This window comes from Lampetra fluviatilis, chromosome 36 (assembly GCF_964198595.1).
Source record: "Lampetra fluviatilis chromosome 36, kcLamFluv1.1, whole genome shotgun sequence".
In the NCBI taxonomy this organism is placed as follows: Eukaryota; Metazoa; Chordata; class Hyperoartia; order Petromyzontiformes; family Petromyzontidae; genus Lampetra; species Lampetra fluviatilis.
In genome coordinates, this window is record NC_136310.1 from 231204 (window position 1) to 253149 (window position 21946).

Sequence of the window (21946 nt, forward strand, 5' to 3'; positions counted from 1 at the left end):
AATGTGTTGCTGCACCGGGTCAGGAAGGATTTCCGATAGGTCTGCTCATTAAAGTGCCGCATGGCGAGGTAAATGGCTCAGAGCTGTAGAAAGTTGATCTTCCCCTTCGTGCGAGGCGGCCATTTGCCCCGCACCGGAATTCTGTGCAAGTGGGCGTCCCAGCCCCACGCACTGGCGTTGGTTTCCAACATCAAGTCCGGGGCTGCATCCCCCAGGGAAAGAGCCCCCTGCACGTTTGAAGGGCTCGTTTACCATGGCAAGCTGTCGGTAGCCTGACTGCCAATCGTCACCCTCTGATCGAGGCTGCTGTGTTCGGGATCCCAGCGCGCGACTACAATGACGCGTGTGTTGCCATGGCGACCGAGTGTTCGATCGCTACAAGACGGCGATTCCCGCCAGTGAGCATCACCGGCGGGAATCGCCATCTAACCCCGGGCACGCTCCCATGATGCACTGCGATCGCTACCTGGGACCCCCGCTGTGACGGTATAACCTGAGACTCGACTCAAAGACTCAGTGAGTAGAACGCAGCCCCACAAGTTGGTGAAGCGGTGCCTCCACTCTCATCTTTCAAGAGGGAGCAGCTTGTTGCAACCAAGGAGACATGTCTCGAAGTCGTGTGTGAAACCCAGACAAGTAAAGCATTGGTCGAGGGTGTCCCTTATCATGAGCTCTGCGTTGCATTTACAACACTTCAAACAGCGTTTCGCCAACATCAGAGTATTTATTTATTTATTTCTAAAATGGCTGCAGACATAAACAACTAATTAGAGCAGCCGAGAGAAAGCAATTTTACTTTAACAGTATACAAAAGGGGGACAAAGGAGAAAGTATATACAGATTTTGCTTCATATATGCTCCCGGCTCTATTCTGTCATAATATCCTACCCAATTTGTCCTCTGTAATCTATATATTGTTTTATATTGGGCATGGCTTCATTAAGCCCCAAGGCTCCCACTCCTCATGAGTGCAAAAATTCAGTGATGCACTATGGGTAAAGAGATATGGGACAGGAAGTGGGGAGATCGGGCGCTAAGTATTCATGCCAAAGCCTTCTCTGCACACCTGTGCGTGGACTTGTGGGAACTGCTAACGTGAGGTGACAGGAAGACGCTGAGGACACCAACAAAGATCCAGAAGAAGCGCATCACTGGAGGGGTGGTGGGGGGGGGGTCTCGTGCAGCGTGGGAACTCGTGTCCAGGGAGCCAAGCACGTGCAACACGGCAACATACCCAGGCGTGACGGTGTCCATGGTGACGGTATCTAACAATAAACATTTTCAGAGTATTGGCAGCATTTGTAATATGGTACTGAAAGAAAGTATGCTATGTTTGGCACTAATGGAAGTTTTGAAATGTGCTTACGATGGGAAGCTTGTGTGGGACTTGTAAGCTGTGCTGCATTAGTGCACAGCATGAATACAAATAATACATTTACAATAATAATGTGATTTATTCATCCAATGAGAGCCAAACCGAGTCTCAAGAAACAATTTCAGGGGGTACCTGCATTGGGTTGCTTGGTCAACTCCATGTAAGAGCATTTTGAACGTGTGCTCACACAACCTCCTTGCTAAGCTACCTCTCGGCTCAGCAGGTGTTGGAGGTTTACAAATGTGCATGGGACATCAACCATCATCCTGTCAAGAGTGCTGGATCACAAGCAGGAGCCACCACACCCAGCTGGAGTGACCAGCCAAAGCTCTGTGGCTGATAACGAGTTAGCTACATCAACTATGTGGCTGCACTACGCCATTCATCATGGGTCCATGTTTCTTGGCAAAAAGAGTCACGGTTTAAGACCATGCATGCAAATGCGGTGTACTTTAAAAGTAAGTTGTACGAGTTAGCTTTTATTACAGGAAATGTATTTAATTTAATATTGATATATGCTTGTGCAGTTTTATTTATTTATTTCTGGAATGCGTTTTTTTTGCTCCGATTTCTATTTTCCTCGTTATTCTACTTTGATTTACGTCATTGCGTTCGTCACATTGGAGACCCACAACACTCTTCCAAGTGAGACTCCTCCTGGTCAAGTTTTCAGCTGGTTTAGCAAAAGAAACCCCGAGTCTAAGAGAGCGGCCGTGCCTCAAGGGCGGCGGGGGGCGCGTTGCGCACGCTTACATTCGCCAGCGAGTGCGGGAGGCGCGCCGGGGAGCTGTGGTCGCTGGCCGTCACCGGGCGCACGCCGTCTGACGACGTCGTAATCTCCGACACAAGCGACGAACGGCGCGAATGCCCCACGCTGACCACGCCTGGGCAGTGAGAAGTGCGATACCGGTACGTCAGCACAGTACACAGCACAGTACACAGCACACTACACAGCACCAACACACAGCACAGCACCAGCACAGTACACAGAACAGTATACAGCACCAACACACAGCACAGCACCAGCACAGTACACAGCACAGTACACAGCACCAGCACAGCACAGTACACAGCACCGTACACAGGACGTCAGCACAGCAGCAGCAAAGCAGCAACACAGCACGTCAGCACAGTACAGTACACAGCACCGTACACAGGACGTCAGCACCGTACACAGCAGAGCAGCAGCAAAGCAGCAACACAGCACGTCAGCAGAGTACACAGCACCTGCACAACACGTCAGTACAGCACACGTGGCTCCACATCGTGTAGTTAAGAACACATTAATTTATTGTGAATATTACACTTGTTTACCCAGGAAAGGCTTGCAGAGTCTGAAGACCCTTGTTCAGGAAGGTCCGACAAAGGCAGGCACTTTTTGTTCATGCAGCTTTGCACCACAAAATGCTGAATAATTTGTAACACGTGCATCTTTTTGCACAGAGGCATGGAAGACCAGAGCAAATGGGAAGGCAGCCAGAACCGGTGCCCCAGCTCTACATATTGTGGGTTTCCTCCAGGTACTCTGGTTTCCTCCAACACGTATGAACCCTCATTAATGGAGTTGGCCAAACACCTCAATATGGCACCACAAAGCTGGGAAAATTATTGGTAGTGCTGGTTGTGGCTGCCTTCCCGCTCGTTTGCCGTTTCCCGCGGCTCCGTGCAAAAATTCTCCGGGCGGTTTGAGATACCGTAGCCATGTCGCACAAACGATGTACGCTACATAAAAAAATATGTTATCGTGATCATCAGCTGTGAACGCTAGGGCACCCACCTTTCCGGTCCATGGTGGAGGCGGCGCCCTGCGTGGTGGTCGCCGGGTGCTGGGGGTAGTGTCCCGGCTGGGCCGCCGCGGCCACGTGCTGCGTACTGTTCTGCAGGCTCTTACGGATCGCTGCCGTGACCGTCTCGTGTGGCAGGGGCCACTCCGGGGAGTCCCCCGAGTCGGACGACGTCACGAGGGACTGCCGCTTGGACGAGTCCCTGCTCGCGGCCACCAGGGACTGCCTGGCCTGGAGGGACGACGGCGACCGCCACGTGACTTGCTTGCTGACAAACCAGAGTCAACCGCTAGTTTTTACAAACCAACCCAAAACCAAACCTAAATATAAACAAATCTGCTCTAAAACAACAAAAAATAAAGGTTCAGTTGCCAGTTTAAATTGGTTCAAAATGTTTTTTTAGAAGAACTGTTCGTACGCCAGGGGACACATTTGCTGCGGTCCATGGTGTGGCTGCTGTCTGGTCGAGCGAACAGCTCGCGATGTGAAGACAGCAGAGTTCACATCCTGGCTGGGGGATGACTTGGCCCACCATCGCTTTGTACCACTTCGTGGGAAAGTCAAGAATGTAAGCACTGGAGATATACTGTACTCGCCACCGTTATGGGAATGTGGAATTTCCACCAGGGCTGTAAACAGGAGATGAGCACGACTATCTCAACGCTCACTGGAGTCGGAAATAATTTCGAATCAACCATAGAGAGTTTGTCATCCTTATTACTGAAATATACCAAACTAAACTTAATATAGTGGGATATTTTCGTGCAGTCATTGTTGACAACACTAAGGAAATGAATCCCTCCAGGAACAGCGAAAGCACAGGGCACGAACTGTAGCCGTTGTAACCAAGGGCCCACGGGCACGGCTCCAGAATCTGAGCAGTCGGGGTGCTCCCTCTCTGGTGTAAATCATGGGTCAGGCACCGCTAAGTTGGGGCTAAAACTCATTTTGTTTTACGCGTAGAAATGTCAGCTCCAAGCAGAAAAGGTGACAAGCACAAAATTGTTACGTTCACTCAAACCAAAGGAATTTCACTGAGTTCAGCATGGCCATCACGTAAACAGCGAAGCATGCAATGTATTAAGTCTGGCGAGGATTTGTCGACAACTTGTCAGCAACCAAACACGTAGAATGCTTGCACTAAAACACAAAAAATTATTAAATAATAAACTCAAGCATGCCTATTCAGCGCCGCACATGAATAATTATTTAACACCACAAATTGCTTTGAGTTCCTTTTTTCCCCCTGTAACCCTCAGTATATATACACAAAAAATACATTTGCTACAAACACAGTCTACTATTTATCTAACAATACAAATTTTATTAAAGCAGAGATTATGAAAAATTATTAAATCTACCTGATGATGATTGCTTGTGTTGCAATCGAAACGTCGTATTCTATTATTTAATTTAATTTATTATTTTATCTTTAGACGTGACTTAACCGAAAGAACCAAATAATAAAAATTATTAAATGTAGATTAAACTGTGTATTGCTGCTGTGATGAATGAATGGAGCCAGCTTATATTGTATTGCTTACTTAACTAATGATCTTGTGAGGCCAACGTTCACGCTGATTAATTAATCAGCAGCTGTGTAAATGCCCCCACTTGTCTGCATTTTCACGATGGCCCTGCATTGTATGTATGTTGGACTTCTTTTGCACAGTACGTAACCAACCGTGCTTCTGGTGTTTGTGCTGGGCACGCTGTGTTAAATATGCACGGTCTACACTTCCCCTCTTGTCGTATGATAAGCTGTGTACCCCCCCAATTCCTGCATGGACCAGATGCTCTCAGGCAGAGCATGCCGCCGTACATGCGTAGATTTCTGGAATTGCTGAGACACGAAATAGACTTCACTCGTTATAATAATTTCAACTTATAACGTGCACAGCATTCACTCACTCTCAAAGAGAGAGAACGACTCCGAGACAAGAGGAATGGCAGGTAAGCAGAAAAGCAGCCACGCAGTGAGCCGGTGCCAACAATTGCCCAAGCTCTGTGATCCTCAATATATTAAGATGTTTTCGGCCAATTAATGAGTGTTTAAATGTGGGAGGAAACTGGAGCCCCAGGAGTAAACCCACGTGTGTAAGGAAGAAACACTGCATCCCATACAGACAGAACAGGTGGAGACTTTTTCTGTACCGCATTCATCTGACGAGCTCGCGGAAAGGACATTTCAAAACATTTCTGCAGTGATCCACCAAGCCTTGCTGCTGCCTCCAGCGCTGGACTACAGGCCACACGCATAGCCACCACCGCCAAGGTACGGTATTGCATACCGTGGCACAGCAAGTGGCTTTTATAGCGCACTTATATTATTCTCAACACTAGATGATACGCAACACAACAATCAATTGCGTCATTGTGGATAGAAGTAGATAAGGACACAACTCGCCTTCTTCTCATATTTGTTGCTCCATGTAAAAAAAGCACTTTTTACACATCGCATCAGCCACACGGCCTTCAGGGAGTCCATTGGTTCAATATCTCAGCAGCAGCCAGGCTTGCTTGAACCAATGCGAGTGAACTACCAGATGTTTATAAACAAGAACCATCTCTGAAGGGATATCTAAAAATACTTCAAATTTTTTACGTGGTGGGCAGGACAGCTATGGGATATAGGTACAGGTATTGATGTTCTCCACGCTAGAGGGCAACGCATCCACAACTAATCTCATCTTGCCACATCTTTCCTTATTCGTAATCCATGTTCAAATCATTCAGTCAACCACCCTGCATCACAGAATATTTTAAAATATACTTTTCAATAAGGCCACACGATGTAATACTCTTCATCTTGGAGTGAGTTGTTTGAATCTAGCCGGTTAGGGTTGAGGAAGCACACAAACAAGTAGCCATTTGAACCGAGTACGCACCATCAAAGCACACAGAAACCACAACGCACTCCTCGGACTCCCACCACGGTGCACTGCTCACACGAGCGTTGAAACAGTGCTCCTCTGCTATTCCCAGCCCTGAGCCAGTGCTGGGAACTCCACATTCGTATGCCTAACGGAGAATTTCCACAACTGGCTCAAGGCTGTAAGTAGATGAGCACAAACTCAATCCTCACTGAAGCAGGAATTCAATGCCTTTTCATACTGCAGGAGTGGGGCAAGGTACAGGAATGAAACGTGGTACCAAATAAATAGTCTTGGTGTGATTCTGACTTGTAGCACACATACTACTGGTGCATGTTAATTTATGTCTTTGTTTTGCTTTCGTGTGTGTGTTAAATCACAGCTTACATTGGTAGCGGAGGCTCTGCTTCCGTTGTGAAGAAACTGGTAACACACACACACGTACAGCAGGAGTATTTAATACACACACATACAGCAGCAGCATGTAATATGAAGGTATCGTGAAATAAACCAATGTAAACTTCACGTGAACCGGGCAGCGATGATCGAAGATGCATGCGTGGTGACGACGTGGTGACAAGTTTCTTGAAGCCCAAGTCACATACAGAGAGTGATGGTCAGATAGCTTGGGCAGGAGAGCTCTAGAATCCTCAACATGTTCGATGTATCCGGTGTCCTCTACAAATGCTCCGGACTGAGTCAGGTTTTCAAATGTTCTTGATGGTTCGTGTTTCAACTCCCTAGCGTGACTTTAATACTTATATCTCACTTTTACCCGGCATATAAAATTTTATTTCCCTTTTATTTAAATCAGGCCTCCTACAGAATATCTACACAAAAGATAAGTACAGTAGCCCTGTGGCCATGGCTTGCTCACTCTTGTCAGCATCAAATGTAGAGAATTTGTCATTTTATTATTCACAGAAGATGCACTTTTAAATGTTAAATGCCTGGCATTTACTGGCCTTTATCTCATCAGACTGGTTGGATCTTAAACAGCATGATTTATGACGGCAAGCATGATGGGTAGGCTTTCACCACTTGCAAAACAAAGCTTAACAGGAAGGGCATCGATGGCCCAGATCTGTGCTATATTTGTCAAGAATGATGTGTGGACATCCTTATTGTCATCACTCATTCCAGGGGTGTTCAAGTGGCATTTCAAAGGTTCAGCAGTGTCTTGCTGTCAAAGAACGCAACAATTACAGTCTAAATCAATCGTGTGTCACCATGGCGAAAAACATTCACAACTTATATACAAACAATAATAGACACACAAGAAACAATTCCACTGATTCTGTCACTGAAAAAATTATTATACAATGGAGCGTATTAAATGTGCAGCTCTAGCTCACTTCTTATCACTCTTACAAGATGGCTTACAACGCTTAATATTACTTGAGGCTCTTCAGAGTCATAATAAGATTGTTTAGCTGCATGCACCATGTGGCTTGACTCTGTAATGTCAGTATTCAAAGAGCAATTTAGTGATAAACTTTAACTTTACCATCAACATCGGGCACCATCTTGGATTTCAGTGGCATATTTGGATACTGGGCAGCATGCAGGAGAGCCCCGAATCTGAATATAATGTCCTGAAAGACCCACAAGAGCAGGTTGGTAATTATGTCCACCCGGTAACAGCAATTCTCCTGAGCCACCTACAGAGGTGTTTTACATTCTCATCGTCTTGGCCTGTTTTAGAGTTGAATGATGGACTAAGGTATGTCTGTGTATCAGAGTGCATGCCTACGTGCGCGTGGGGAGCGGTAGTGTAGCGGTGAGCGCGCTGCTTTACGAGCCTGGCGACCAGAGTTAGATTTCCGCTCACGGCCAATGCCAGTGACAATTATATTAACCCGTGCTGGGCCTCCTCTAGGTCGACTCAGCCTCAAATTAGTACCTTGTGAGGTATGTAAATATTGCCACTTGGGAGACAAAGCTAGCTGGACATGGTGCCGGCTACTTACCACCCCATATGCCGTACCGGCCTTCATCGGTGCTCACTAACAGCACTTGCCCCAACAGTCTGGCAAGGCTACACGGGGGATCCTTGTGTGCGAGCGGTACCATCGTGAGCTCCGCTTCGAGCTCTTTGATGCGGTTGTCCCGCGCGTCGAGTTGCGTGCGCAGCGCGAGCGAGCGGTCCGTGGCCTCCCGGACGCGCCTCAAGATCTCCCACTTCTCACGATCCGAGCTCTCCCGCTCCACAACCAAGGCCCGAGTGGCTTCCTCATTCTCCTGCCACAATAAATCAAGAGTCAGCCGATACGCCTCCTTCCCATGTCTGTTCCTCCACATGAAAAGAAAAGTATTTTGTACATATATTGGATGTACAATGGAAAATTGGGTACTAAACTGGGTCTTGATCAGACATGAAAGAGGCCGCGCAAACCTTGCGGTGTAGCTCATAGTTGCGGATGAAAGTGCGCAGTTGGTCCTCCTTCTCGTCCAGAGTGCTGTACAGCTGCTTCATCTGGCTCACCAAGTCGCCCTTCTCCTCACGCAGCCTCCGCCGGTCGGCCTTCATGGCTGCACAAACAGGAGCAGCGGCGGCCATGGCCGAGGCAAAAACTCAACGGTCACCAATACCACTGCGGCCTAAGAAGGATAAATATATAATAGGCGACGTTTCAGGCAAAGGCCCTTCTTGCCATTGTCAGAAAGGAAATTGCTTCAAAACGTCGCCGATTATAAATCACAGCGTCATTGACGACTGTGTTGAGCATTTGCAATGTGTCCTTGTGCAACACTGCCAATGCAGCAGCATCACCAAATAATATGTTTAATTATGGCCGAGACAACCTAGTGTGCCTACTGATTGGAGTAAAATTCACGGGAACAGTAAACAGAGCGATGAGCAGGAGACGGACTGCCGCGGAGCGAGTGACCGGAGTCTCGAATCGTCCCGACTGCTCTGCTCTCGACTCTATCCGGCGCTGCGAGGTAGGGAACGGGTGCCCCACCCCAGTGGTGCCACCCGTCATGACTGGCAACCACTGACATTGTTTGAAATCCACTCTTTTAATTGCTATGATGAGTCTAATCACCATTTCTGGAATTAATCATGTGAATTGGGGCTATTAATGTAGTCATATAACCACAGGGCATAGAATGTGGTAAATTAAAAGTACACAATCTTCATTGTATCAATATGGAATGTGAACATTCAAAAAGACACAAAGTTAAAGTGTACAATGTTGTCATGTTTTCAAGTTTTAATACAACGCCTGTTGTTTTAAAATGTGGCTCAGCGGGACAGCAAACAGCTCACAATCGCACCATGACGAGAATTAAAATCCTGATTGGGGGTTGCTTCAGGCCATCATGCCTCCAGGGCCAAAAAAATGAGAACCACTTTGTGGCGAAGTCAACAGTGGTTGTTCTATAAAAAAGACTCGCCCCCGCCATGAAATGTGGAATTTCCACCACTGGCTCAGGGCTGTAAATAATCGATGAACACCAATGCCTCAATGTTCACTGGAGTAGGAAATTACGGACTGTTGTTGACCTGTTAGGGGACAGGAGGCTGTGGAATTATTCTCTAGGTCTGAATAATTTTTTATGCCATGTCCAATGCAAGCTCTGCAGGTTTTCATTGACCTCTGCAAGTCTTTATGTAACCTTCCGTTTGCCACGTGCCCCTGTAAGTCAATGCACCCATTTCGATGTCCGTGCATGCCCCAGGAGAATTCTGGATGTTGAACCATAATCGGTCAACCAGCAATAATTTTCTGAAGATTGATGATTTCGAAAGTCAGCAATCGGTAATCAATTCAAGTTGAATATTAGGACGTGCGGAAATGTTTTCTTAAGAAGAATGATAATAGGCAACAATGCAGCTCTGCAATTACTTGCTCACGCCACTGTTGGGTATTTGGTCTCTTTGTTGACCAGACGTGACTTGCCGATCAACATAACCAGTGTATCCAATTATCCTGCTGGCTAGAGAGAGGCAGCGAGTAAAACTTATCGAATCGGTGACCTCTGGATTGCAAGCCCATCCAGTGCCCTAGCCATTATGCCAAGGCAGCCACCTTCGTCTCCTATTCAAAAAGGTGCACCGTTCTACGTTTGTTGCTGGAGACGTTTGTCCCTGGCTTTTTTCTCACGCGACTTTCAAGCGAAATATGATTTCGGCAACAAAGACGCTCCGCGCGCCGCTCGCCACGCGCGTTACCTTGCAGCGCCTCCTTGGCCCGCGCGAGTTCATTCTCCTTCTGCGTGAGCTGCACCACGAGCTGCGTGCCGGGCAGCGCGAGCGCCACAGGCTCCACGGGGGAGCCCCCCCCTCGCGGCGGGGGGTGCTGCTCACACGGCGGGACCACTCCTCGACAGTCCTCGAGCTCGGCAAGCAGCAACCGGTTGACCTCCTCACTCCTGGCGATCTCCACTCGCAAACGCTCCACCTCCTTTTGAAGGTACACTGCGAAGAGACGCACCATGCAGCACCACCGCTCACAGTGATCACCTCGCATGGCCTTCGAGACCTTGCGGCTGCACTGGTAGGAATCGTACGTACACGGGCGTGGCTTATGTACGTCCCATCTGATAACAAAGCGAATGTACTGGCTTTATGGTGTTAGAGCCCCAAGCTAGTGGTGGGCCTTTACATTCCTACGGTGGGGCTCAGTTAATCCATAGGACAACCATTCAACCATTGATGTTCCCACAATGTGGTACCTACTTTATCGATCACACACGGATGATTGGCTGTGTCAATACTAAACAGGATTTGAACTTGCAACCTTCCAAATGCGAGCCAATTGCTGAGAACAGTTATAGTGGCAATGTTTTGCCTACTCTGTACAAGTTCCGTGGTCCTGTGGAAGGCAGCAATGATGTAGGAAACCTGTGATATTTCCAACGCTGCTGTGCTCACTTATCCTGCGTGTGCCAATTCCTGAGAAAGAGGAAGTTTGGTGTATTAGTCCGAATCTACCCAAACTGGAAACATTGACGGTGCTGACACTACTTCACCTGTTGATATTGACGGTGACACCATAACTTACATATAGTTTACAAACTTAATAGTACAACCATCAATGTAAAGTCTCTTACAACTTGGATCGGGGTGGACGAGGAGCCCGAGCCTGGCGTGCGAGCCCCACACGGAATTATCAGCTCCCAGACGTGAAGCGAATAGGCTCCCTCGCCCAATGTAGCTCGCACATTCATCAATACGTATTTTCTCGTTTCTGCAGGAATGCCAATGTAGCATCACTCAATAATGTTTAATCTTTACGTAACTGTATTCCCAGGGCAGCTATGCGTGATATCCTATTCAAATATGCACACCGTACTGCATAAATAAATACGCTTCAGAGGATTTGCAAGGCAATTTCAGCTCTTCCCGCGATGCCGCATGGTTACGTGCCACATTGCAGGTCATCCCGCTTCTCTTTCTGCTTCTCCCCTGCAGCGCTCCACTTTGAAGTTCCCTCCTCAGCCTCTTTTCCCGGCTCTGCGGCGAGCGCCGCCAGCTCGCCACGAGGGCCCCGCGGGGCACGGCGGCCCCGGAGGCTCACGCGAGCCAGACGCGGCCACCGCGCCTCCCCGTCGGGCGGGAGCAGTGCCCGTGGCCTCTCCGCATTGGCGAGAGCTGGCGGAAATCGAGCGGGTCCCCCTCCCGGCAGCGCAGGCTGCCCTGCTGTGGCCGGTAGGAGCAATGCACTGCGGGGCCGTTAGGTGGACTAAGAACTGGCACGGATGGCTCCATCAGATTAAGTCATTATTGACAAGAAGCATATTTTAAGGATGAGACGCTGCGGGGAGCAGTGGGACCCGAGAAAAGACTGTGATGTGAACTAAAAAACTACACCTTTCATACCGAATAATTGCTACATCTAGAGATATCTGGTGACGTGATGAGTCACTTGGCTAGGAATGTTTAATCCCCACTGAAGATTAAACGCGTCATCTCCCTAAGTGTATGCACATATATCTTACAAACAGTTTCCCGTTACCATTATATGTGTGTAACAGGTGTGCAGCATACATGGTTAATTGCATGAAAGATCGTGCCACCTAGTGGCTACTGTGGTGTGGGGTGCCTTAAGCACGTTCATGACCTGAATACATTCCCTAGCAGTCCGCAAGTGTTAGCTCAGGAATGAAATTAATAATGGGGGGAGTTCTGCAGAATGTTCTAATAGTCTCTGAACCCCTTCCACCGAGAAAGGTGGTTCAGTGAATGTGTTTATAAACCTGGGAAGAGAATTCAGATTAGCTATTCAATGGCAACAGTTGAAATTTGAAGTTAACTTCGCCTGTAATTTCAGATTATAAAAGTGGGAATCTGGCATTGTTCAGTTAATTCTGCACTTAGTTCTTGGAGGAGTGAAACTTCGTGTGTGCGAGGACTTGGGGTCATGCTGCGTGACCGTGAAAACAGATATCGTGTTAACAAAGAGCGGTATCATTGGAGCATGGCGTGCCTGAAGAGAGTTTCAGCTCTTGTACAGACGTTGTCACGTTACGTCAACCATGCGTACGCATTCAGTTGGGGGAGCAGAACACAACGCGCAGGAGCACGTAGAGTTCACAAGGTAACTGACCCCCTGCTGTCTGAGCAAGGTCACGGCCAAAGAGAGCGAGACGCGGTTACTGTGCTTGTTTATTAATCTACGAGATATTGGGTGCGTGTTTGCGTGCCTCCACATCCAGTAACCATGTGTTCATTATTCACCGTGCAAGGTGCCATGCGTGTCTGTGCGAGTCCTATATTTATAACCTTTCTCAATGCAAGAAACATGTGAACGCTTCTATAACGCAACTTCGATCGATGGCCAGCTGATGCTCTAAGCCTTTGCGCCCAAGCTCCGCAACCGTGTCCAGAAATAAAATAAAAGGGGAATTGACGAGGTACCATTAAGGAAGGCTTTTGGACATTTCTGCGTTTCCAATCATTCTGTTGTTATACACATCAGTGTGATAGACACATTACTGTACAAGGCTGTGGGCAAACGCTGTGCACTGAATGGGTGGAGCGCCAAAATGACGAGCGTAAATCCTCGAATTATTTTGTTTAACCAGAGGTGTGAAATGCAGAGACCGTCCTGTGAGCTGGAATCCCCACGACTCCAGCTCCAGCGCTCCACATCGCTACGGCTCATGCACTTTGCAAAATGTCACCGAGCACATGAGACAAGCCGGCATTGCAGATGACAACACCATAGCAGCTCGCAATTAAACACAATCTATATGAATAGTTAATTGCTGGATAGAGCTTTATAAATGCATGGTGCATTTAATTCGTACCAGAGCAGCACAATTACAGATAAGGCCATACCACGGGATCATAAAATAATATCACATTAACATATGAAAACAAGCAGCTTTAATATTCCCTCCCTGGAGTAACGCATGTAGAGGCAGATGTACCGGCAAACCCGAATCTGTGATGTCTGTGCTGCGGAATAAGCCACTGCACCTGGGGACATGAGTGTAGTAGTAGGGTTTATTTAGTTTCCAAAATCCCCTCTGCTTGGACATCCCTTCGTGATAATGCCACGGTGTCGTGGGACCAGTGTGGGGAGCAGCGGGCCAATGCACCATGCCCAACCTCTCCTCTCAATGCAGCCAGCCAGCCGAATAATGTAATAATAATGTAACAACGTGGTACATTAAGAATGAAGAATATGTTACCACCACATGATGAACAGTGGTTGAAATGTAAATATAGCAAATATGTTATGAAATAAAAGAACACTGCAGCCCACGTTCACTGCCATATCCCCTCTGCGGAAACGTCATTGGGTATTGGGATAGAAACCGTTGTGAAAAGTCCTTGGAAATGTGTTTGGTGTTCTGAGAAGTGCCGGAGTGGTGTATTGGCTCATCCCCACCCTCGACTGTGCCCGTATCACATGTCTTCATGGTAACAATCGCGACGTCAGCAAATGCCAGGTGACAGCAATTTTGGGGGAAAAGTGAGGAAGTGATAGGAGTTATGTTTTGATCAATCAGAAACAATCAAAACATTCTGATCATCCACAATTTTCTATCTAGGCCTAATTTTTTATTTTTCTGATGAATCTAAAAACCTAGAGCAGTCCTCTCTGTACTAGATCTGGTATTATTATAAATGGCACCTGGGTGAATTGAAAGTAATCTTCTGGTAATAACAGGCACTTATCATTTGTTACGCATCATCTGGCTCGAGCGTTATCTATTTTATGTACACTTTATGTTGCATCGATAAAACTAGGTAAGACTCAAACCTTTCTCTAGACTCATGAATGTTTAATGTCCCTCAGAGCTTTGTACTTTTAGAGGCCACCCTCGTCACCCATCTCTAAGCCTAGGCCTGCATGGCACTCAGTAGTATCCCTGCAGGTTTTAAATGGCTTAATATTAATGAGATAATATGTTCTGAGATATGATATATCTTGCTGTGTGAAATACATAACGATAAAAGCAATGGCCATCTTCCCAGTAACAGGGTGGGACCGAACCTTGTAGGCAGACATCGCATGTAATTGGAGAAAGCTTGCCACTTCTCTGGGTTTGATCCGGACAGTCCAGGAATTAGTGTCCGTATTTGGGTGTCAAGAGTTGAGTTGTACAGAGATCTGGTACCGGTATCGCGTTTAACTTTACGACAGTTTACTGCACAGTGTTGATGGGGAAAAGCCTGGCTGTGCAGAACACGTGGCAACCCTAATGTTGACCCAGGAGAGCACCAGTCAGGTACAAGGCCAGAGATTAATATTACACAGCACGATAGTCCACACAAACAAGCAGACACAAGTACATAGATGCAGAACACATATAGTCCATATGAGTCACACGCTTGTTGCTTCAAGGGACTTTTACAAACCTCCTCTGTGTGAGAGCATAAGACTTCACGATGTCTCTCACATGAAGTGTATAATAGGCTTCAAATGCATAATAGAAGTTTTTTTGGGTTAAATCACATATTATTATTCTTTTGATAATTTTTTCTATCTACGTGACTTTACCGAAAGACCCAACAAATATATAAATGTGTCGTTAAAAGCCGCCACCACCCGACACAGCCAACTAGTAAGGGTTGTCACGTAAACAGAACGTGGCCAATTCGTCACGAGCACAGCACCGACCGGCAGAGGTGTGGACTCGAGTCATGTGACTTGGACTCGAGTCAGACTCGAGTCATGAATTTGATGACTTGCGACTCGACTTGGACTTGCATAACAATGACTTTGTCCCACCTATGAGATGTGGACTCGAGTCATGTGACTTGGACTCGAGTCAGACTCGAGTCATGAATTTGATGACTTGCGACTCGACTTGGACTTGCATAACAATGACTTTGTCCCACCTCTGCCGACCGGTGTGTTGGAGAGCCAAACCACGACATTTACAAACTGAGTACGACGTTTCGCCAGTAATTACAACCAGCTTCATCAGGCGACAGCCAGATTTGTGGACAAGTCTGACTGTTTCGTTCCTTATCTAGAGGCGTAGATGTGGTGACCACACTTCTGCGCTCTTCCACAATGTAGGGGGGGGGGTTACTGAGGCAACGTACATTATGTATGTGCATTATGCGAGCCCTTTGAACTTGTCCTTCCTGTCTATTGTGTGTATTAATATAGCCGTACCAACGGTAATACCTATTGAAGTATGCTGCCCTTCGTAGGCATGCATTTAAATAATGTAATATTTGATGATTCGCTTCCACGCAGCACTAAGGCAGTAGCTATCCGAACGGTTAAAATTATTTTTATTTCTTTAAATTTCGATAGAGTCTCTAATTAGTCGTGGGCAGTAGTAGCTAGTTTTGCACAGAACTTCAACATTATCAAAATCAATTGAGTGTCCTTGTTGGCACGCGTGTTCTGCTACTGCTGACAGTTGTATTTGGGAGAATTTAATATTTCTCTGATGTTCTTTTAGTCTCGTGATGATCATTCGTCCTATTTGCCCAACATCACATTTACCACACGTACAGTTAATGCCTAAATGTGGCATAAGCCTATCATTTGCATAAATAGTTGAATCAATATTTTCACGAACGCATGAGTGCACATATCGTGAGCATCTTAAGAATCAATTTCCATCCACGAATTGATGACTGCAAGGCAGTCGCTCCCACACCATCAAATGTCACCATGCCCTCTGCTCAACTTTTCATCAGATTGAAAATCATATTTGACTTGCTCTCTGCAAGTGTAATCCCTGCTGTATATGCTATGATTTCAGAGATAAAAGTACGGAAAGATGTAAGTGCGTTAATGACACCTGCTTGCCACACCCCAGGCAATGTACGTGTCAGCGTGTCGATTCGAGGAGATGCTGTCATGGTCACTACTAAGCGTGCCGAGTCAACCCCATGCTTTGTGTAAATTATGAAAATCCGCATCACAACAGGAGAATGCGCACAGGATGGACACAAACAAATTTAACGAGCAAATGCGAGCGCACCGCTGGTCACGCACAGCAGGAAGGCACGACTCTCATCCACATGCCTTGCTTGCATGCCATGTGACCAAAAGTGAATGTGCAATCCTCTCAACCATGTCCAGATCACCTGCTCAGGAGCTAAGTGTGTGGCTGTGTTGTTGTTTGACCACCAACTCAGTTGTAAGAGTGCGATCGTTACCTCAAGTCACGTGCAGGGCACACAAGCGCTTCATGGGAACGTGTAGACGGAAGGTGATGGTACTGGCGCTGTGCAAGAGGGGTGATACATGTGCTGTGGACTGCTGGGCTGGATTCCGGAGTCACTTCAGGTCAAGGTTGTGAATTAAGATCGTAAGTACTGCCTGTGAAAGCTCACCACTTGAGCAATGTATTGTCTCACGTAATTCGTGTAAAGTGGTGTGATTACTGGTAGAGAGGAGCAGTGACAACATAACCCACCAACCACCAAGACTCAACTTCTGTTTCCCACAAATCAACAAAAACACGCACGTATACAAACTGTTGTGATGCAATTTCCCTCTCATGCAGTCAATCACTGTCACCCATTACCTACACCAACGTTAGGATCACCACCAGACCAATTACTGGGACCCTATACGCAACCGGGAGCTGCCATGGTGTAATGGTTAGCACACTGGACTTGCAATCCAGATGTTGCAGGTTCGATCACATTTTGTGTAAATAGACTGGCAACCACTAGAGGAATGTGGAATTTCCATCAATGGCTCAGGGCTGTAAATAGGAGATGAGCACTGCCTTAATGCTAATTCGTGCAGAAAATCGCTTTTCTTGAACACAGTGGCTTAATCTTGTGGATGAGGTCATGGGATGGTTAATATGAAACTGAAGGTTACTTCTAGAAATGCCAATTTGGCACTAATCATTCCACGCCCATTTATTTATTGTCATTTATTTAGCATTTGCACCAAAGCCAGGCAGTGGCTTTATCATTTTCAGAATGCGCTATCATCCTCAGACAGCCACTCAGCTTGGTGGACAGCTTTCAGAATATTACACATCATCATCTGTCGTTAACACAGCTACAATTCAGGTTAGTGCGTGAGCCGCAGCTGGGCAGGCCGGCTGTACAAAGCCCTTTGGCCGGTTCAGAAACTGGTGAGCAGGGCCCGGTCACGGCACCCTAGATCAAACCCAGGCAGGTGGGTCGCAAGGTCATCCATGTGGACCCGGTACGTTGTTGCCGGTGAGAGACACTCTTCACATTGGGGTGGTGCGTTGGTCCAGTGGGTGCCGTGACGACAGACGGGCAAGCAGCCTGCGGACAGCAGTAGACGGATGGTGCAAATTTTCTCCAGCGGCGCGCCCGACGGATGAGTGGAGGGGTGCGATGTTGTTCAGAGTTGGCAGCCAAAGAAGGAGAGTCAGTCGAAGGATTGCCGAGATGATGGGAATTGCCGAATGGATCTGTGCGTCAACAAACTCGGTGTGCAACAATCACGTGGTGTTCTGCCATCGAGTACAAAATTGCGAGTGCTGATGCCCATAGAAATGAACACCGGCTCTCCATGAATAATCATAATCATTTAGATTTATAAGACACCCTTAAACAGCGGATTGCACAGGGCCATGCATATAAAAGAGGAAAATAAGTGAGAAGTAACTGGCCAAGATTAAAGAGACAAGATAAAGAACTAGAGAGAGAGAGGAGGGCTTTTTAACTTGGTGAATCTTCAACCAGGACTCAAAGATTCTCCATCGACTGCGAGTTGCTGACCTCCGAGGGCAAGAAATTCCAGAGCCCGGGCACCGTGCGAACAACAGTCACCCCGGACTCGGAGCCTGGAACACGGCTATGCCGAGTAGTCCATGGTAGGTGGATCTCAGAGATCTCAGTGGAGGAGTGCGTGGCCAAAACAACCCCTGGATGTAAGGTGGAGCAAGGCCATGTAAAGCCTTAAACACAAGTAGGAGAATCAATGACGAGCCGCAAACTTGCCAAGCAAGTCTTGACTTGGTACCGCCAGTGTCTGGTCCAAGGTCACCTCGCAGTAGACTGGGTGAGCAATGTTCAGTTCATTGTCAGCACTGGCGTTGTGAAGGAGGACTAAGCTTGACACCGTCTTGGTAACCCCGGCTTAAGATGCCACATCTTGTATGAATCCACCAGCCTATTGACGTCAGTCATGATGTAGCGACGTCAAGCTCCTTCTGTTCATGATGCATGAGAACAAGATCTAAGTGGCTGTTAGACTGCTCGCATATACTACACAAGGTATAGTTAAGGTTAAACATTAACACCAGTGCTGGCAATTCAAGTGGCAAGGGCAAATATGGAAATATAAGTAAACTCCACTGTCTTGCCTTTATCAACAAAATAAATTGGCAGACAATAATGCCTCTTTTCCATATTGCATCATGTCTTTTCATGTAAAAAATGTACTTTTTTTTTTACACATTTTAGACATCTCACATACCATCAGTCAACACAGCCTTTTCTGAGAGCATAATTTCAGCAAGCTTTCAACACAAGCAACGAAGAGCCGATTTCATCATTTAAGTTCTCATCAGCAGCCTGCCTTGCTTAAACCAATGCTGGTGGTTATCTTGGAAATAATTATATGGCCTGCGTATTTATTTTGTTCCTTAAATTCTCCACAGTAAGGAGGATTATGTATTATGCCCTGAATGAGGTGACTGGCGGGCCACTGCCTGCGTCCCATAGCCATGTAAGAGACCCAAGGCCCATTCTTTGGGTCTTTCGGTGAAGCTACGTAGATAGAATTTTTTTTTTTTATATTCACGAGAAGGAACAAATATGGGAAGGACGCGACTTTGCCTGCGTATTTATTTTGCGTGTAATGGAGTCGGCGACAAACACGCAGTGCCGCTGTTGGCACGCGTGGTGGCCGCCCTTCGGCATTACGTCATCCGCTAGCGTACGCAGCGCCCTGGGCTGGCGGGGGGCAGCACAGGCTGCTGCAGCGCTCCCACTTGAGGCCCTCATGGGCTGCAGACAAAACATCACCGCCAACCACCGACCTCAACGCATCTCATCCAAGCCCGAGCATGAGCACTGCAAATTGAAGCAATGGACATCTGAGCAGAACACATGTCTCGACACACTTGCACCCCATTGTTGGCAATAGACGGGACTATTCTTTGTTATTATTTATTCAAATGTCACCTGAAAAACCCCTTCATACGGAAGATCTCATTTGCAAGGGTGTCCAGGGTTGTGGAGTGACGCACACAAAGCAAACGCGTACTGACTACACTCACTGCAGTTGGGGTCGGAAAGACAGTAACTAAAGTGCACTTTTGCCAAATTATTACACACTATAGTATAGCCATTCATCTGCTTAGCAGAACATTTATTAAAATGCCCTTAGCTGTACAGCAAGGACTGCCTACTGTGCCTTACCACTCCATGTGCACGTTCACACACGCAAGGTGCTCACATCCACAGTTTAAAAAAGATCAACATACATCATGTATGTATGTATGTAGAACTTATTACGCACTGTACATAGCCCACCGTGCTAATCGGAGGTGCAGGGGAAGGACAAACAAAAACGCAAAAAGCAGTTCTTAGGAAATGAGCTTCCAATCTATATATATAAAATCGCAAATCTGTCTGTCTGTCTATCTGTGTGTGTGTCTGTGTGTCGCCGGACCATACGCAGTTTCATTGGACGGCGGTTGCCCCTGGCAACGGGTAGCGACGCATTCGCTGCGGGGTGGACGCCATTTTTAATTCCCGTTAAAAATATGCGCACGCATTAACACGCGACTCTGAGGTAAATTCATCAAAGTTTCACGTCCTCTTCACTCCCCTCCCACCCCAATGTGTGCAATTACTATTATAGGGTCGGTAGATAATAAAATTATAGCGATTACACAGTATTATTGTAGCGCGGGGGGGGGAACGCCACCCGTACCCAGCCTCAGCCGGGTGGGCAATTTAGACGAGGCCGGAGGCTCTGCACGGTACTAGGCCTCAACACCCACCACGCGACTCTGAGGTAAATTCATCAAAGTTTCACGTCCTCTTCACTCCCCCCCCACCACAATGTGTGCAATTACTATTATAGGGTCGGTATATAATAAAATTATAGCGATTACACAGTATTATTGTAGCGCGGGGGGGGGGGGGGGGTAACGGCCCCGGTACCCAGCCTCAGCCGGGTGGGCAATCTAGGCGAGGCCGGAGGCTCTGCACGGTACTAGGCCTCGACACCCCACCACACTATAGGCCGTACATATTACTGCACAGCGGCCGAGGAGATCGTGGCTGGGGGGGGGGGGGGCAGGGGTAGCAGCCCATCTGTGTATATATGTAAGGTTATTAAGAAATATATTTTTCACCCGGGCAACGCCGGGTACTTATGCTAGTCTAGATTTAAAAGTGCATCGGCATCATACTACACACATAGCCTACATACACATCACCTATTGGCCGCCTCATTGAGAACTTTGGTATCAGATAGCATACTGTACACAGATGGCACCCGACCGTCTGCCTCCATCAACTCTACTGACTCCTCTGGACTTGACAGGCTCTCGGACTGCAGCAGTGGCTCTGGGCCCACGATCTCTCCACTATTACAACTCCATCCTTACTCGATCTTCATCAAGTAACCTCAAACAACTCCAACGGTTATAAGACAACCGTCTCGCCCGCATCGTCCTCGGTGCCCGTCACCCTCGGCCAGATTGCCTCGCCTCCCTCTGCTGGATTCCCACCGTCGCCAGCAGGGTCAGCTACGAGGTCCCCAGCTGCCCGTGGCACCACCGGGCCTCTCCTCCCGCTCATCCACCGGATCTCTCCTCGCTGCCGTCACCCTGCACTACGGATCACGGCAGAACTCTCCGCAACGCGACTCACAACTTCCTTTCTACACCAAGTACCAGGCACACAGAGTCGCAGGACCGTCCCTGCCAGGGTTCGTTTCACCTGGAATGTGATCCCGCTGCACCACCGCAGCATTAAATCGACACCTCCTTTTAAGAGACACATAAAGGCCCCACCTCATTCATCTGGCTTTGGAGCAAAACCAAGGTTGGCTCCATGCCTCAAGAGTCATGGTAATCTGTTCGTGAAATATTGTGCACATTATAAATTGCATTATTATTATATGAAAGAGTGTACAATTTGGCTTAGATGCTGGCTACAAAACAATGTGTACGACAAGGCATATTGTTACATACGGTGTCAGCCATCCTTTTCACCTCTTGATCACACAGAAAAACAATAAGCCTTTCTCGGTGACAATCCTGTCATAATAATATAACCTATCTACCGCACCTTCTGCTGTTAAGGTAGCTGTATAGGCAGGCACACTTGTGTTCACAGGTGCTGCTGCCTTGGGAATTGGTCTGTAACTCCCACAGCTATTGTATTACCGGGTGTAAGCTCGTAAACCCTACTTTAAAGTATACTTACATTTTCTTCTGTATGATCTTACTGTAATGACAAAAGGTCATACAATGATATCGTGGATATGGAAATGTTTAATCTCTTTCAAGATTGTCGAGATAATTAG

General features: G+C 47.3%; 1 protein-coding gene across 6 annotated transcripts in view; it reads right to left on the reverse strand.

The window, feature by feature from the left end:
• KAZN (kazrin, periplakin interacting protein) overlaps window positions 1–21946 on the reverse strand; it is an 81797-nt gene that overhangs the window by 26739 nt on the left and 33112 nt on the right. For all 6 annotated transcript variants that reach the window (XM_078873107.1, XM_078873103.1, XM_078873105.1 and 3 more), the window contains exons 2-7: window positions 10213–10458; window positions 8428–8564; window positions 8103–8273; window positions 6420–6455; window positions 3153–3390; window positions 2129–2259 (exon numbers count right to left, since the gene is read on the reverse strand). In XM_078873107.1, the coding sequence (XP_078729233.1) occupies window positions 2129–2259; window positions 3153–3390; window positions 6420–6455; window positions 8103–8273; window positions 8428–8564; window positions 10213–10458 (959 nt within the window). The remainder of the gene's footprint in view (window positions 1–2128; window positions 2260–3152; window positions 3391–6419; window positions 6456–8102; window positions 8274–8427; window positions 8565–10212; window positions 10459–21946) is intronic.